Source organism: Trichechus manatus, unplaced genomic scaffold, assembly GCF_000243295.1.
Source record: "Trichechus manatus latirostris isolate Lorelei unplaced genomic scaffold, TriManLat1.0 scaffold00021, whole genome shotgun sequence".
Classification (NCBI taxonomy): domain Eukaryota; kingdom Metazoa; phylum Chordata; class Mammalia; order Sirenia; family Trichechidae; genus Trichechus; species Trichechus manatus.
In genome coordinates this window covers 1,058,273-1,075,125 of record NW_004443957.1, presented here as the reverse complement: position 1 = coordinate 1,075,125, position 16,853 = coordinate 1,058,273, and the positions used below count along the sequence as shown (strand labels likewise).

General features: G+C 35.2%; 1 protein-coding gene across 1 annotated transcript in view; it reads left to right on the top strand.

The window, feature by feature from the left end:
• Positions 1-16,853, top strand: part of RYR2 (ryanodine receptor 2) — a 529,910-nt gene that overhangs the window by 391,811 nt on the left and 121,246 nt on the right. Inside the window, exons 65-70 of the mRNA XM_023728152.1 lie at positions 273-511; positions 2,009-2,090; positions 4,634-4,764; positions 11,801-12,121; positions 13,819-14,059; positions 14,732-14,819. Of these exons, the coding sequence (XP_023583920.1) occupies positions 273-511; positions 2,009-2,090; positions 4,634-4,764; positions 11,801-12,121; positions 13,819-14,059; positions 14,732-14,819 (1,102 nt within the window). The remainder of the gene's footprint in view (positions 1-272; positions 512-2,008; positions 2,091-4,633; positions 4,765-11,800; positions 12,122-13,818; positions 14,060-14,731; positions 14,820-16,853) is intronic.

Below are 16,853 nucleotides of genomic sequence, written 5' to 3'. Positions count from 1 at the left end.
TTTTGATTAGGGGGCTTTGAGTTTATGTTAATGGTAGTGGGATAATTTGGAAAAGGATAGTGATAAAGGTTGCCCAACCTGAAGAATGTAAACAATGTAATTGAATGGTACATGTGGGAATTGTTGAATTGCAAAGGTTTTATTATGTATATTATTACCACAGTAAAAAATATTTAGGTGACTAGGTGGATGCCGTAATTGAGAAATACACATAAAGGAGAAAGATGTTTTATTTGTAGGATGGTATAACTCTTCTCCCATTTATATCCTAGGACCGTGATGAAGACTGGCCTGGAGAGTGTTAAAAGTGCCCTCCGAGCATTCCTGGACAATGCAGCAGAAGACCTGGAGAAGACGATGCAAAACCTTCAGCAGGGCCAGTTCACACACACTCGGAACCAACCCAGAGGTGTCACTCAGATTATCAATTATACCACAGTGGCACTGTTGCCAATGCTGTCATCATTGTTTGAACATATTGGCCAGCATCAGTTTGGAGAAGATCTAATATGTATGTAAATCTATTACTTAATATTTCATTATCTATGTAGTGCAATAAGAAGTAGTAAAGGCCACATCTGGGTTATTCAAACACTGCTTTTACAACAAAAAGCTTTTTTGGAAAACATTAAAGTTTAACATTTGAGTTATAGAAGCTATTATAGAGATAGATTATTGAATTACATGAATTCACAGAGGGGACCAGTAAGATACTGGTTATGAAAAATAACTTACCTATTGTTGAAATACTAATTCCTATTTTTATTCTTTCTTTGAATCTTATTTTACTCTATTTTCATCTCTTTTACCATTTTTTATCTCTTTTTTCAAGTAAATTTTCTAATGCAGTCTGACTATATAACATGCAGCTTGAAATGTTTTGAAGTTATTTCTGAGACGATGGAGGTTGTTCACACAAGCTATACTTCCAACTGATTGTGAAGACTATTCAGACCAAGTCTATGTCTGAATAGTTGGTCTACTAGGATGATGCAGATGTCTTCTGATTTTAAGTTCCAGTGTATTTTCATGGGAGATTAAATCAGCTGTTTTTGGTTGGAATTCTGTAGTTGTTATAAATATCCACAAAATGCCCAGGGTTACATGGAGGAAAAAAATCACATGACTTGTCCTAACTTCCTGCTGATATGAACATGAAAATTAATATGAGCCCTTGTTGAGCAGACGCTTGGTCTTCATTGCAGACACTCATGTTGTTGGCTCCCAGATGATGGGTAGCTCTGTACAAAAATGATTGCAGTATTCAGTGGATGCCCCAACAGCTAGTTGCAGTACATTTAATTTAACCAGTAGGGGCATTGCTCACAGCACAGTGTGTACATGGAAATAGTTCTGGAGGGCGAGGATTGTTTCTCCCTTTGTCTCTTGGTTTCTCCTCCAAGATACGATAGCAGAGTTGGAATTAGAAATCCAAGGTCCTTAGATTTCCTTATCTTTTAAACATGCATTCTCTGATAATACACTATAAGGTTTTGTTTTTCTAGCTTCAAAAACTGCCAGAGTGAATTATTTAGTTAGAATAATATGCCTCAAATGTCAAGCCATTTGAGAAATAACTAACACACTACATCCTCTGATGTTCTCATTTGTGTTCATTTGAGAGTTAAAGATACAGTCCTTACATACCTTTGGACATGGAGTCAAAAGCTGTCTTTTCCCCCAGATAGTCTTGTGTTTAATTTTATTCTTGGGGAAACCTTTTATTTTCATACCTAGCAAAATTTTACAAAGAAATTGTTTCTGAGAATGTTCTGAATAATCACAGCACGTTCTTAAGAAGGTTTTATGCTCCTAAAAGAAGAATTTTGTTTGAGAACTAGTGTTTATATTTCATTTTATATATCTGTTTGTTCTTATTTTTATTTTTTCAAAAGTTAAAATGTTAATATGTCTTTAATCTGGAGTTGTGTTCTCACCCTAAACTTTCTAGGGTCAATGTATAAGTAAGAAGTATTGTTTATTTAAATGAGATTCTCTTTTTCCTCAGTGGAAGACGTGCAGGTCTCCTGTTATAGAATCCTGACTAGCTTATATGCTTTGGGAACCAGCAAGAGTATCTATGTGGAGAGGTAAGATTTAAAAGGTGTTTCAAGTCTTATAAATATTTGTATCGGGAAGCTTCATTTTATAAGTTTTTCCTTAGTGGTAAACTAAACCGATTGACCTACTGAATTTCTCTGGAGTAATTAGACAATCTTTTGGCCAAATAAGAATCGATATAATACAGGACAGTTGATTTATGCAGAAAAAATAAAGTGACAATGGTAAATGCCATACTTAATATAAAGTTTAAGCTTATACTATTTATGAGCCTTATGAATAAGCTAGTATAGTTTCCTTCATTTTTCAATCAGAAATACCAAGGAAGTATAAATATAGTTATTATTACAACTGGTTTTATTTTTTCATGTTCTCAAGTTTCAAAGAGGGAGTAATTAATAGTGTCAAATGATGTGGGCATGCAAATTAAGATGTCACCATTGAATTTAAAAATAAGAGATCCCTTGCACCTGGAGTAAAAAATTGGAGTAGAGAGGAAAGGGAGGGCATTTTCTAAAAAGGCTTGACTAAATAAAAAGACTTTCTGATGGAAAGTTTCAATATTGAATAAATGTGAATTCTCTTCCAAGTTAATCTATAATTTAATGATAATAAAATTACAAATAAGAATTTGCATTTTAATGAACTTGACAAAATAATTTAAAAGTTCATTTGAAGGAATAAGCCCATGAGGACTAGCCAGTAAAATTTTGAAGGGAAGAAAGCGTAATGAAAGGTACTCATTTAGCTTACCAGGTACTAAAACTTACAAAGCTACAATGATTAAAATGGTGTGACATTTACATAGAAAGAGGAAAGTACATCAGTGGAAAAGGATTATTGGGTTCATTCTGAATACTTTAAAATTTTTACCTGCTTTATTAACTTCACTGTATTTTAACATGATTTTTATAAAATATTTTATGCTGAAGCAGTATTATAATTTATTCAAATATCACTTTATTTTTGGACAATTAGCTTGTTTTCTCTATTTCACTAACATAAATAATGCTAAATCGTTGTTCATAAATTTCTATGTATGTTTATTCTTATTTCCTGTAGCTATAGTCTCAGAATTTGGAATTCTAGGCTAAAGGGTGTGCATATATTAAAGAATTTAGATATACATTTGTGACTACATTTTCAGAAAATTGCAAGTTTTATAAGAGAATCCTCATTTATTCTCATTTCTGATTATTTATTGACAGATGTCATAGCTAAACATGGGATCTCATTTTTATTTTTGGATGCATTTCCCTAATTATCAGTTACTATATTTTTTCATGTTCCTCAGCCTTTTTTATTTTTTAATGAATTGCCTCTTCTGATCCTTTGTCCATTTTTCTATTAATGTGTTATCTTACTGTCTTCTAATAAATGCTTTATTTTAAAAAAACTACTCACTTCTTGCCTGTTATTTCTCCAGTTTTTATGCATATAGTATTTTTAAGTCCTTATAGTGCCTGTATAAAAACATTGTATGCTTGTAGTATTTTATAACTTGTAAAGTTTGAATTTTTATATAATCAAATTTATCAGTCATTTCGTGTATGTTTACCCACTTAATTTTATGGTTTAGAAAGTTTTCTGTACACTTTTATCAGATAAAATTACAAATATTTTTCTCCTAAGTTATTTATAACTTCAATGGTTTAGATTTAACTTTCTAGTCCCTTTGTTTATTCAATAAATATTTATCAAATCGCAGCTGCTGGGGATACAAAAGTGAACAAGATATATCCCTAATCTCGTAGAGCTTATGTCTGTTGAGGGCAGTATAAATAAAAGAGGTAAACTGATAAATATAATAGTGGAAGGTTATAACTCGTCCTATGAATATGCAAACAGTGTAAGGAATAACATGGGCTGGCTTTTTAAGGTAGTGAGGAATGTATCTTTTAAAAAGCTACTTTTTAAACTCAGAACTTTTCTCCATGCAACAGATAAATCAGATGTAGATGGATTGTGTCTAATAGCTTCTCTTTTCTCAGTGAAGTATCATGTGAGTCCTCACCCAAGTGATGGTTGAGAAAGGAGGTGTGGGAAGTTTGAGGAAAGTAGAGAATGTATGAAATGGTCATCTCTGGAAAAAAAGGGAATTTACTACGTGTACATCTGAATTCTGAATTTCTCTTTGGTGTGATGTAGGATTCAAAATCAATATTTTTAAATCATCCACCATTTGTAAAATAATCATTTATTAAATATTTCTTTCATCTGCTCATCTAAAATAAAACTTTACCATGTACTAAATTAATATATTTGCCAGGTTATGTTTCTAGAATTTCTATTCAGTTCCATTGTATTATTTTTTTAATGATTTAGTCAGTACCACATTGCTTTAATTATTGTTGCTTTGTAATACAATTTAATATCCAATAGTCCGAACCTTCTCCTGTCTTTTTGTTACTGATGCCTCCTTGTCTATGTATTTTTCTTGATAAAATTTGGGGTAATTTTGAGGATTAATTTTGTTAGTAGCAATATTATTGTTCCTCTTTTAGATAAAAATTACCACTTTTAATATAACTTCACATGAAAAACTTAAAAAAATAATATTTTCCACTTCTAGGCAACGTTCTTCGTTAGGAGAATGTCTGGCTGCCTTTGCTGGTGCCTTTCCGGTAGCATTTCTGGAAACCCATCTCAACAAACATAATATTTACTCTATCTACAACACTAAGTCTTCACGAGAGAGAGCAGGTAACGCAGAAGCATGTGCAGTATTGGAGAGATGAGGCTAAAATGTAATGACGTTTCTTTTATTTTCCTACAGTGATCCTTAATGAGCCATTTCATTTTACTATCTCCAGTGCTACTTGTTCTTAAGTGCTATTATTTGTTGTTTTATTTTCGTGGAATACTGTGTACTACTCCCCTAATATTTCTGAAAGAAAATTAATTTAATTTCTTCTAAGATAATGAACCACAGACAAATTAACACTCCAAAGAAGAACACACAATAGTCAATGGATACAGAAAAGAATAGATCAACCTCATTTATGATTCAGTTATCTCTTATAAGTAGTCAGCACGGCATTATTATTAATTGCATTTATGCATTCATAGTCTTTATTTTTCTTTGTTGATCAGCTGTGTCTCCTTTACTGGGACAGTTTATTTCATATGACCTTTTCTAATAGTTTCGTTCAATTTTAATCTTTAAAAAAATTAAAATTTATAAATATGAGACACAGTCAACAACTGTAATTTGTACCTGGTCCTAGTTCCTAGCATGTGTGTTCCTAAGATTTTGTGTCAGTATGTCTGATAGGTCTCTATCTGTCTCTCTGTCTATCATCTATCACTCTATCTATTCACTCATCTATCATGTTACTTTGCATTTGGGAAAATCTTCTTATTTGCTAGATAGATAGGCTATTTTTTTCCCAACTGTCCCAGTTGAAAAAAAACTTTGAGTCATTTCTAACAATTTCAGTGATTGGCCTTTCGGAACCTATTAGAATTATCAACTAGGATTTGTATTGAGTTGGATAAACAAATACTTAATAAAGTAGAAACCTACTTTACCTCTGATCTGCTCTTTAAACAATCAGAGCACAGTTCTTAGAACCTGAATGTTACACAGCACCATCTCATAATTTTTTTGTTTGAGTTCCTCTAAGTATGATAAAGTATATTGTATTTTTTTTTCTTTTTTTAAATATCTTTATTGTGCTCTAGGTGAAAGCTTTCAGCTCAAGTTAATTTTTCATTCAAAACTTTATACACATATTGTTTTGTGACATTGGTTGGAATCCCCACAATGTGGCAGCATGCTCCCCCTCTCCACCCAGGTTCCCTGTGTCATTTGTCCAGTTCCTGTCCCTTCTTGCTTCTTGTCCTGCTTTTGGACGGCTGCTGCCCATTTAGTCTCATATATTTGATTGAACTAAGAAGCACGTTCTTCACTTGTGTTATTTTTTGTTTTATAGGCCTGTCTAATCTTTGTCTAAAAAGTGGGCTTCGGACATGGTTTCAGTTCTAGATTAGCAGAGTGTCTGGGGCCATAGTTTCAGGGGTTCCTCCAGTCTCTGTCAGACCAGTAAGTCTGGTCTTTTTTACTTGAATTTGAATTCTGTTCTACATTTTTCTCCCTCTCCATCCAGGACTCTCTATTGTGATCCCTATCAGAGCGGTCATTGCTGGTAGCCAGGCACCATCTAATTCTTCTGGTCTCAGGCTGGTGGAGTATCTGGTTCATGTGGTCCTTTAGTCCTTTGGGCTAATATTTTCCTGTGTCTTTGGTTTTCTTCATTCTGCTTTGCTCTGGATGGGATGGGACCAATAGGTGTATCTTAGATGGCTGCTCGCAAGCTTTTAAGACCCCCCAGATGCTATTCACCAAAGTAGGATGTAAGACATTTTCTTTATGAACTATGTTATGCCAGTTGACCTAAGTGTCCTCCAAGACTATGGTCCCCAGACCCCAGCCCCAGCTACTTAGCCCCTCAAAGTGTTTGGATGTGACTAAGAAACTTCTATGCCTCTGCTTTGGTGCAGTTGTGCTGACTTCCCCTATATTGTGTGTTGTCCTTCCCTTCATCAAAGTTGACACTTGTCTACTAACTAGTTAGTGATTTCCCCTCCCCCTCATGACCATCAAAGAATGCTTTTTTTGTCTGTAAACCTTTCCTTGAGTTCTTATAATAATGGTATCATACAATATTTGCCCTTTTGTGACTGACTTATTTCACTCAGCATAATAACCTCCAGATACATCCATGTTGTGAGATATTTCGTGGATTCATCATTGTTGTTTATCATTGTATAGTATTCTGTTGTGTGTATGTACCATAATTTGTTTATCCATTCATCTGTTGATGGGCATTTAGATTGTTTCCATCTTTTTGCTATTGTGAATAGTGCTGCAGTGAACATGGGTGTGCATATGTCTATTCTGCATATGTCTATTTGTGTGATGGCCTTTATTTCTCTACGGTATATTCGTAGGAGTAGGATTGCTGGATCATATGGTATTTCTATTTCTAGCTCTTTAAGGAAGCAATATATTGTCTTCCAAAGAGGTTGCACCATTTTACATTCCCACCAGCAGTGCATAAGAGTTCCAATCTCTCCGCATTTGTTATTTAGTGTTTTTTGCATTAATGCCAGTATTGTGGGGGTAAGATGGTATCTCAATGTAATTTTGATTTGCATTTCTCTAATGGCTAATGATCGTAAGCATTTCCTCATGTGTCTGTTAACTGCCTGGATGTCTTCTTTGGTGAAGTGTCTGGTCATATCCTTTGCCCATTTTTAATTGGATTATTTGTCTTTTTTTGCTGAGGTGTTGCAGTATCTTACAGACTTTAGAGATTAGACCCTTATTGGATATGTCGTAGCCCGTTTTTTTTTCCAGCCTGTATTTTTACTCTTTTGGTGAAGTCTTTTGATGTGCATAAGTGTTTGATTTTTGGAAGCTCCCGGTTATCTAGTTTCTCTTCTGGGGTTTGTGCATTGTTAACTACGGGTTGTATCTTATTTATGCCATGTATTAGGGCCCTGAGCATTGTACCTATTTTTTCTTCCATGATCTCTATCATTTTAGATTTTATATTTAGGTCTGTGATCCATTTTGGGTTAGTTTTTGTGTATGGTGTGAGATATGGGTCCTGTTACATTTTTTGACAGGTGGATATCCAGTTATGCCAGCACTATTTGTTAAAGAGACTGTCTTTTCCCCATTTAACAGACTTTGGGCCTTTGTCAAGTATCTGCTGCTCATAGATGGATGGATTTATGTCTGGGTTCTCAATTCTGTTTCATTGGCCTATGTGTCTGTTGTTGTACCAGTACCAGGCTGTTTTGACTACCATGGCTATATAATAGATTCTAAAATTAGGTATTGTGAGGCCTCCCACTTTGTTCTTCTTCAGTAATGCTTTACTTATCTGGGGCCTCTTCCCTTTCCATATAAAGTTGGTGATTTGTTTCTCCATCTCGTTAAAAAAATACTGTTGGAATATGGATTGGAATTGCATTGTGTCTGTATATCGCTTTGAGAGGAGACATTTTCACAATTTTGAGTCTTCCTATCCATGAGCATGGTATATTTTTCCACTCTTTTGGTTTCTTGCTGTAGTGTTTTGCCGTTTTCTTTGTATAGGTCTTTTAAGTCCCTGGTTAGATTTATTCCTAAGTACTTTATCTTCTTGTGGGCTATTGTACATGTATTGATTTGGTGATTTTCTTTTCCAAGTTCTCTTTGTTGGTGTAGAGGAATCCTACTAAGTTTTGAATGTCAATCTTGTATCCTGCTACTTTGCTGAAATCTTCTATTAGTTCCGGTAGCTTTCTTGTGGATTCTTTCCGGTTTTCTGTGTATAAGATCATATCATCTGCAAATAGGGATAGTTTTACCTCTTCATTACCAATGTGGATGCCCTTTATTTCTAATTCTTGCTTTATCGCTCTAGGCAGAACCCCCAGCACAATGTTGAATAAGAGTGGTGATAAGGGGCATCCTTGTGTGGTTCCCATTCTCAAGGGAAATGCTTTCAGTCTCTCTGCATTTAGAATTATGTTGGCTCTTGACTTTGTATAAATGTCCTTTGTTATGTCAAAGAATTTCTCTTCTATTCCTATTTTGCTGAGAGTTTTTTTTTAAATCAGGAATGGGTACTGGAGTTTGTCAAATGCCTTTTCTGCCTCAATAAGAGCATGTGGTTCTTTTGTATTATTTATGTGGTGGATTTTGTTGATTGATTTTCTGATGTTGAACCATACTTGCATACCTGGTATGAATCCCACTCAATGATGTTTTCTTTTTTTTTTTTTTTTGATATGCTGTTGAATTCTATTAGCTAGAATTTTGTTGAGGTTTTTTTTGCATCCATGAGGGATACTGGTCTGTCATTTTCTTTTTTTGTGATGTCTTTGCCTGACTTTGGTATCAGAATTAAAATATATTGTATTTTAGTTAGCTTTGAAGAGCCATAAAGAGCTTTCAGAACTTGAGCAAGGAATATTTGCTGTTCACAAATGCATACCTCTCTATGAATAGTCTTGTTTCTCAATATAAGTCATTTCTGCATGGGAGCTACTGGTTATACTAATTCTATAGTATACGATTGTATCAAACAAAGAATCTTCTAAAGACTTGAATAATGAGTATTTAATTTACCTGTTTTATAATTTTAAGTTCCAGATGGAGCCCTGGTTGCAGAGTGGTTAAGCGCTTGACTGCTAACTGAATGGTCAGCAGTTCAAACTACTAGCCACTCCATGGGAGAAAGATGCCAGTCTGTTCCCATAAAGATGATAGCCTAGGAAACTCTATGGGGCAGTTCTACTCTGTCCTATAGGGTCCCTATGAGTATGAATTGACTCAACTGCACACACCAAGTTCTATATAACAGATGAAATCAAAGAAAAATATGTTAAATTTGTCTTAACAGAATTCTTCTATATAATGTCCACAATATATTTATAAACTAGCTAGCAAAACATGATTGAGTTTGAATTATTTATCATCTTTGTAAACATAGAAAGATTTCTCATATTACAACTTTTTGATTGGTTAATATTTTTCCTATGAATCAAGAATAAAGCAGATTTGGTATTTTTATTAGGGATAAAGAAATACACAGAGCAGATAATTTACCTACTATGTTTCTATAACATGTTGTTTGTGTAACAAAATAAAGAAATGAAATTTAATGATTATTGTTTATTCATTTTCTAGCCAAGTATGCAACAAATATTTGTTTGTGATGTATATTGTGGTATGTGGAGGAGATATGATAAAAAGATCAATAAGACTTGATTCTTCTCCTCAGGGAATACTCAGTTGCAGTAGAGAGAAAGAGATTGATCAACAAATTTAATAGAATTAAGAATAAAAAAAGGGCCACCAAAAAAAAAAAGTTTTAATTGGGACACCTGGAGAGGCTTCCCAGAGTTGGTACAAATCTTGAAATTAACCAGTTTCTGTTGAGTTGACTTCGACTCATGGTGACCCCACATGTGTCAGAATAGAACTGTATTCCATAGGTTTTCAGTGACTGATTTTTCAGGAGTAGATGGCCAGACCTTTTTTTTGAGGCACCCCTGGGTGGACTTGAACTTCCAACCTTTTGGTTAGCAGCAGAGCATGTTAACCATTTACAGCACCTAGGAATTCCTGTCTTAAAATTAGTAAGGCTGAAACCTGGGACATTAGGAGAAACTGCAAACACTTTGATATGGTGCTTGAGACAGCCTTCAGGAGAGAAAATGGTGAAAAGGGAGAAAAGAAGAGAAAGCAAGAGGGAGTACATCATGTGAGGAGTGAGTACTTCTCTGCTGGCAAAGAGGAACCTGTTATTGAATTTAAACATTTTAAGAAAAGCAACATGACAACAATAAGGAAATGAATGGGTGTGAGTCACAATTAGGAAAAAATATACTGTCTTAATTCAGAAGAGATATAGTTGAACCAAGACCCCTTGGATGGAGCATGTGGTGAAGTGGTTAAGGGAGACAACAGAGGTAGAATCATCTCATGTGGGAGGTGGGGGAGCATCACAGCCTGGAGTTTCCCCCAGGTTTCTAGCTTGGGTGGCCAAGTGGATAATGTCGTCTTCACCAAGATAGTGCATTCTCAAGAAGTAGGCTGGAGAGGAAAGATGAAGTTCAAACTTAGATATATTGTATTTTAGTTGTTTTCGAGACATCCAATATTAGACCACAAAATTTTAAGAAATATGGGTTTGAGAGTTATTAGCTTATAACAGTAGTCCTTAGGACTTGCCGTGGCAAACATGCAAGCCAAAAAAGAGAAGTGAGTTAAATATAGATCCCTGGAGAAAACCAGTATTTAAAAGTTCAGCAAGGAGAAGAGTCAGCAAAGGAGACTGACAAAATTCAGAGGAGAACCAAGAAAGACTGCATGCCTAGAAGTTAAGGAAGAGAGGCATTTTAGGAAAAGGGAATTTGGTCAGTGATGTGAAATGCCGCTAAGCAGCCAAGTAAGATAAGGAGTGTGAAAGAGTAAACTGAGTGGGAGAAAGCAGGAGCCTACATTACTGTGGATTAAAGGGTGCCTGGAAAAAAATCCAGGAGAGATTTGAACAGTGTATAGGCTGCTGAGGGAGTCCCTGGGTGGCACAAATAGTTAATGCCCTCACTGCTGACCAAAAGCTTGGAGGTTCGAGTCCAGCCAGTGGCATCTCGGAAGAAAGACCTGGCAATCTGCTCCTGAAAAATCAGCCACTGAAAACCCTATGGAGCACAATCCTACCGAGACACACATCCGGTTACTATGAGTCAGAATCAACTTGATAGCAACTGCTGATGATGGACAGGCTTCTGGGAGGAGCTTTAGAGAGGAAGAGGCTGACAGTGCCGGGCTGAGTACAGCCCCTGACGTGAAGCAGGGCACGGCGTCAGGATCACAGGTGAACCCTGAATAGGGACATCAGAAGGCTTTTCTCTGAAAATGAGGAATAAGGGTGAAACTGGGGTCAGATATAGAAAGTTTGCAGGCATAAGAGCAGAAAGTTGAAGAAAGTGACATTGACGTCCTTCTTCGCTGATTTTAAGGTAGTAGTGGTAGGGTAGGAACTTGAGGAAAGAGTGGATGTTGGAAATAGCTGGCATGAAAAATGGGAGGAGCCCACTGAAGACCTACCAGGTATTGCTGAGTTTTGAAGCCCAAAATGAAATTGTTGCTTGCGTCTGTTATAAATGGTGGAAATCTGCCATGTCGTATCAAGTTTTCGTTGAATATAATTCATTTTTATATGTGTTTCTCCAGCTCTCAATTTGCCATCTAATGTGGAAGACGTTTGTCCTAACATACCATCTTTGGAGAAACTCATGGATGAGATTGTGGAATTAGCCGAGTCTGGCATTCGCTATACACAAATGCCACATGTCATGGAAGTTATACTGCCCATGCTTTGCAGTTACATGTCTCGTTGGTGGGAGCATGGACCTGAGAACAATCTGGAAAGGGCTGAAATGTGCTGCACAGCTGTGAACTCAGAGCACATGAACACACTTCTTGGGAATATATTGAAAATTATATACAATAACTTGGGAATTGACGAAGGGGCCTGGATGAAGAGGTTAGCAGGTGAGAATTGGAAAGAAAGGTAACACTATTATTTTCAAAAAGATTTGAAATAAGGAGACTAGAATTTTCCTATCATAGTCTTTACCAGTATTTTCTTCTGTGCTTAAAAAATAGTAATTCTGTCATGCTACTTCTTTGAAAAATGTAGGTATAATCAGATATTAGGTAACTTACTTCTTTAAGTAGGTGAACTTTTCCATTTTATCTCTATAAGATTAATCGATAAATATAGTGGTAACAACAAATAATTTCATTAGACAGAGACAAAAATAAAATTAGATTTTTAAACAATCCACTTTTAGCAGTCTGTCTTACGGGAGAAAAATCAAAAGGTACAGTATAATATTTACATTTAAATATATCACTTCACTATTTATTTTGAAAAAATTGGAAGCAATCTAAATGCTAAGCAACTGGAGAATGGTTCAATAGGTTATATACATCCTTATACCAAAATATTATGACATCTTTAAGCACTGTGGTTTCAAAATGTTTTATGAATTGGAAGATCCTCATAATATCAAGGATGGTGAAGAAAAAGTTTTTAAAACTGAATACAGAATGATGTGTGTACAATATGTGGGTTTATGAATTTACCTATTGATAAAAAAAACTACAAAGAAATACACTAAATGGCCTTACTGAGTGGGGCAATTCTGGTGGATTTGAATTTTTCTCTTCTGTCTCTCCAATGACTATATGTTACTTTTAGGGGAAAAATTCCTTTCAGAAATGACCTAATCAAGTTTAGAACTATTACTTAATAACTGCGGTCATTATTAAATAAAACTAGTGTTATGTGTAATCTGGTTTTCCTATTGAGCCAAGGATGGGGATGGTTAAAGTGAGATTAACATTCTCCAACTGTATGTAGGTCCTTATATAATTATTCAGTGGTCTGTGTATCTCTTCTAAAGAAAGGTCTAGGGAAACTTTTCCATTTTGGAAATTTACTTGTTTGAAAATAATTGATTTCTAACCCTTTTTAAAATCAGAAGCACACTGAATTCAATTCAGTATTTGTCTTAGGCTGGGTTCTCTAGAGAAGCAAAACCAATAAAGTGTATAAATATATATATATAGATAGAGATTATATCAAGGAAACAGCTCATGTGATTGTAGAGGCTAGAACGTCCCAAGTCCGTGGGTCAGGGTAGAGGCCTCTCCCAAGTCACACAGCTGCAGAAGCTGGCAAGCCCAAGATCGGCAGGTCAGAGAACAGGGCTTCCACTCACAGGTTGTGCAGATCGACGAATCCCAGGTTCGGCAGATAAGCTGACAGCTCAAGTCCCGAGAACAGGAGATGAAATGACAGGAAGCAGCCGCAGGATCCAGAGAGAGCAAAAAGCCAGAACGTCTGCTTATATACAGATATGGGCCACACCCCCAAGGAGACTCCCTTTCATCTGATTGGCTACTCACAGTATATTCAATCATGGGAGTGATTACATTAAAACACGGAGAGTCATGGTCCAGCCAAGTTGACACACAATCCCAACCATCACAGTATTCATATTTGGGCAGCAATGATACAGAAATGGAGATACAAAAATGACTAGGGCATGGGCTCTACCCTTGAAGAAGCCATGCTCTAGAGGAGAAGGAGGCTTTAACCATGGTGCAATTGTAATTGCAATCTACCCCCATTTTTATGAATGCTTATGCTGAACAGAGTATTAATCTTTGTCTTCAAACAGTGTTTTCTCAGCCTATTATAAATAAAGTGAAACCTCAGCTCTTGAAAACTCACTTCTTGCCATTAATGGAGAAACTCAAGAAAAAGGCAGCATTGGTGGTATCCGAGGAAGATCACATGAAAGCAGAGGCCAGAGGCGATATGTCTGAGGCTGAGCTCCTTATTCTAGATGAGTTTACTACACTGGCCAGAGACCTCTATGCTTTCTATCCTCTCCTGATTAGATTCGTGGACTACAACAGGTATAACGTTCAAAAGTGATTAATATTCCCAATTCAGACTTAAACTGGCTTGACTCATATGTCCCTAAAATTGTTTAATTCTTTAAATGCTTAGCGATGATCTTAGTCATGATTATGACACGTTGTTGTTGTTAGCTGCCATCGAATCAGCCTCTGACTCATGGCGACCCCATGCACAATGGGATTGGACCATTGTGATCCATAGGGTTTTCACTGGCTGATTTTATTCCCAGTCTATTTCAGTCTGGAAGATCTGCTAAAACCTGCTCAGCATAATAGTAACACGCAAGCCTCCACTGATGGATGGTTGCTACGCATGAGGTGTGTTGGTCAGGAATCAAGCCCAGGTCTTCTGCGTGGAAGACAAAAATTATACCACTGAACCACCAGTGCCCTCAAGATTATAACAAAACTAAATGTTTATAGAGAAGTTAATTATCACTAAGCATCTTGAAATTAAAACCAGAAGTCTCATTCTGAAGCAGTCTGTTAACAGTTTGACGGTTATGATGTTGAATTCTTTTTAATATAATAACGATCCACTGAAACCCTTATGAGCTCTGTGGGCATCCTTAGTTACTTGGTTTAAAATTTAATTTTGGGAGAGAATTTATTTATTTATTTACCGTGAAAGTATAAGTGAGAAACCGTTTTATTTCTTATATGGTCCAGGGCAAAGTGGCTAAAAGAGCCTAACCCGGAAGCAGAGGAACTCTTCCGTATGGTGGCCGAAGTGTTTATCTACTGGTCAAAATCCCATGTAAGTATGAAAGTAGTAGCAGACAGTGTCCACTGTTTGATAAGGGATTTTTACATTTTAACCAATTTTCCAATCCCGTAGGTAAATACCTATGGTAGTGTTTCTCAAACTTGTCTACTAGGTATTTCTAACAATTAAGGATAAGGAATAGCTTTCCCAAGGGAATTATGGACAATACAACCTTAAATTTTTTAATTTTTTTTTAGTTTAAGATTTATCTTTAAAAAATAATAAGGATTTTTAATAACTACCATGTTCATTTTTAAACTTTCCCTGTAAATCTTAGAGTAATATTGACATTCCATAGAAATGTGCTACTTTTATCCCTTAACATTTCCTATATCTTAGCATTTTACTACATAACCCCAGGAGTACTCAAGGCCCAATTTGAGAAGTGCTAAGCTAGACTAGTGGTTTTTAATAATCGAGCACTCTTATTTTACTTGTAAAGGCACTATTTTCTACCTTAAATTTAAAATAGTTGGGACTCATAAGAAGTTTATAGTATTAGTTATTTCAAATAATTAGAACAATAACCATAAATGAGCGTTTAGTATTACCCAAAATTATTTCAGAAGATTAGAATTTTTGTATCAATGTCAATTCTATGTCACTTTGTAAATGGCAACTCTGAGAAAGTATAAATAAAAACTTCAGCCTCAATTTCATCATCTGAGGTATCTTCCTGGTTTAATTCATAAGACTGTTGTGCAAATCAAATTGCTTTGAAAATGTAATTTTTTAAAGGAAATTTCCATATTTATTATTTAAGATGATAAATATTATTGGTCACCTGCATCTGGGGAAATTCCAAATTTATTACCAAAATGTGTATAAAACATACATAAAATATATAATCACACACAATGAATATATGAAATAATGGCTTTTTTGACATGGATTTTGTATCTTCACACTGATATTCATTATCTGTGATGTCATAGAAAATTATTTTAGATTCCTCATGTTCTAGGTAAAAGCTTGACTTATATAAAGGATATAATTTCTTATCCTGTTTAACTCATGCTAGAGGGATGCGTTAGATTCTTCAGGGTACTTTCAAAGGAAAATTTGAAATCTAGAGGAAGTTAATCCATCTCGAGCTGCCAAAGAGCAAAGACAGACTTTAGTTTTCTTACCTTTTATTTTCTGTTAGGTTACACCACCTAGAGTGCCCGATAGGCAAATAAGAGGAACACCGGAAATTTTCAATTAAGAAAACTAAAAACTTCATATTTTTTTCTTGAAGAACTGAGAATCTTCTTTAACTTCATTAATCACTGAAATATCAAAGAAGCCTCTTTAAATTTATATTCAATACAAAATTTGAAACAGGAGTATCTATAATAATCAGTTGATTTTTAGATGAATATCTAATGATACCATCAAATAGACCAAAAAAATGTGAATATGTGTTTTTGAATCCCATGGGCATATTTGCAACACAAATCTGTTAGTGTGTGCTGCATACTTCTCCAGATATTTAAAGATGAAACTCTGTGGGCAGCCATATGATTATTAATAGTAAAATTAGCATGTTAATATGCACAGAATGTAAGTTGGGGATTAATACAAGTATGTCCATGGTCTTTCATGCAAAACTTTTTATTACTCATCAGTAATTAAGATTTAGATGCTTACTATGGAATCACTTTATTTGGTTTTGCTCATCCAAAAAAGGACGGCATACAATAAGATTTTTAACTTGTCTTTTGACACGCGTGATTATCTCTGCTTTCATTTTGCGTTTTCATTCTCTACTACCGCTGGCTGCTCAGTCATTTAGCTTTGACAGTATCTTTATATTCCTAAATTAAAAGTGAATAAAATACCATCATGGTATTTTTAAAAAGGAGATAAAATAACTGACGAATAGAAAGTCACATCATAGTCGTACGTGTTGTTGGGAAAGTCTTTGTTTATCCAAGGAGGCCATGTATGCTTTTTATTTTTTATTTGTTTTTTTTTATTGTACTTCAGGTGAAGGTTTACAGAGCAAATAGTTTCTCATGAAACAGTAGTACACGTATCATT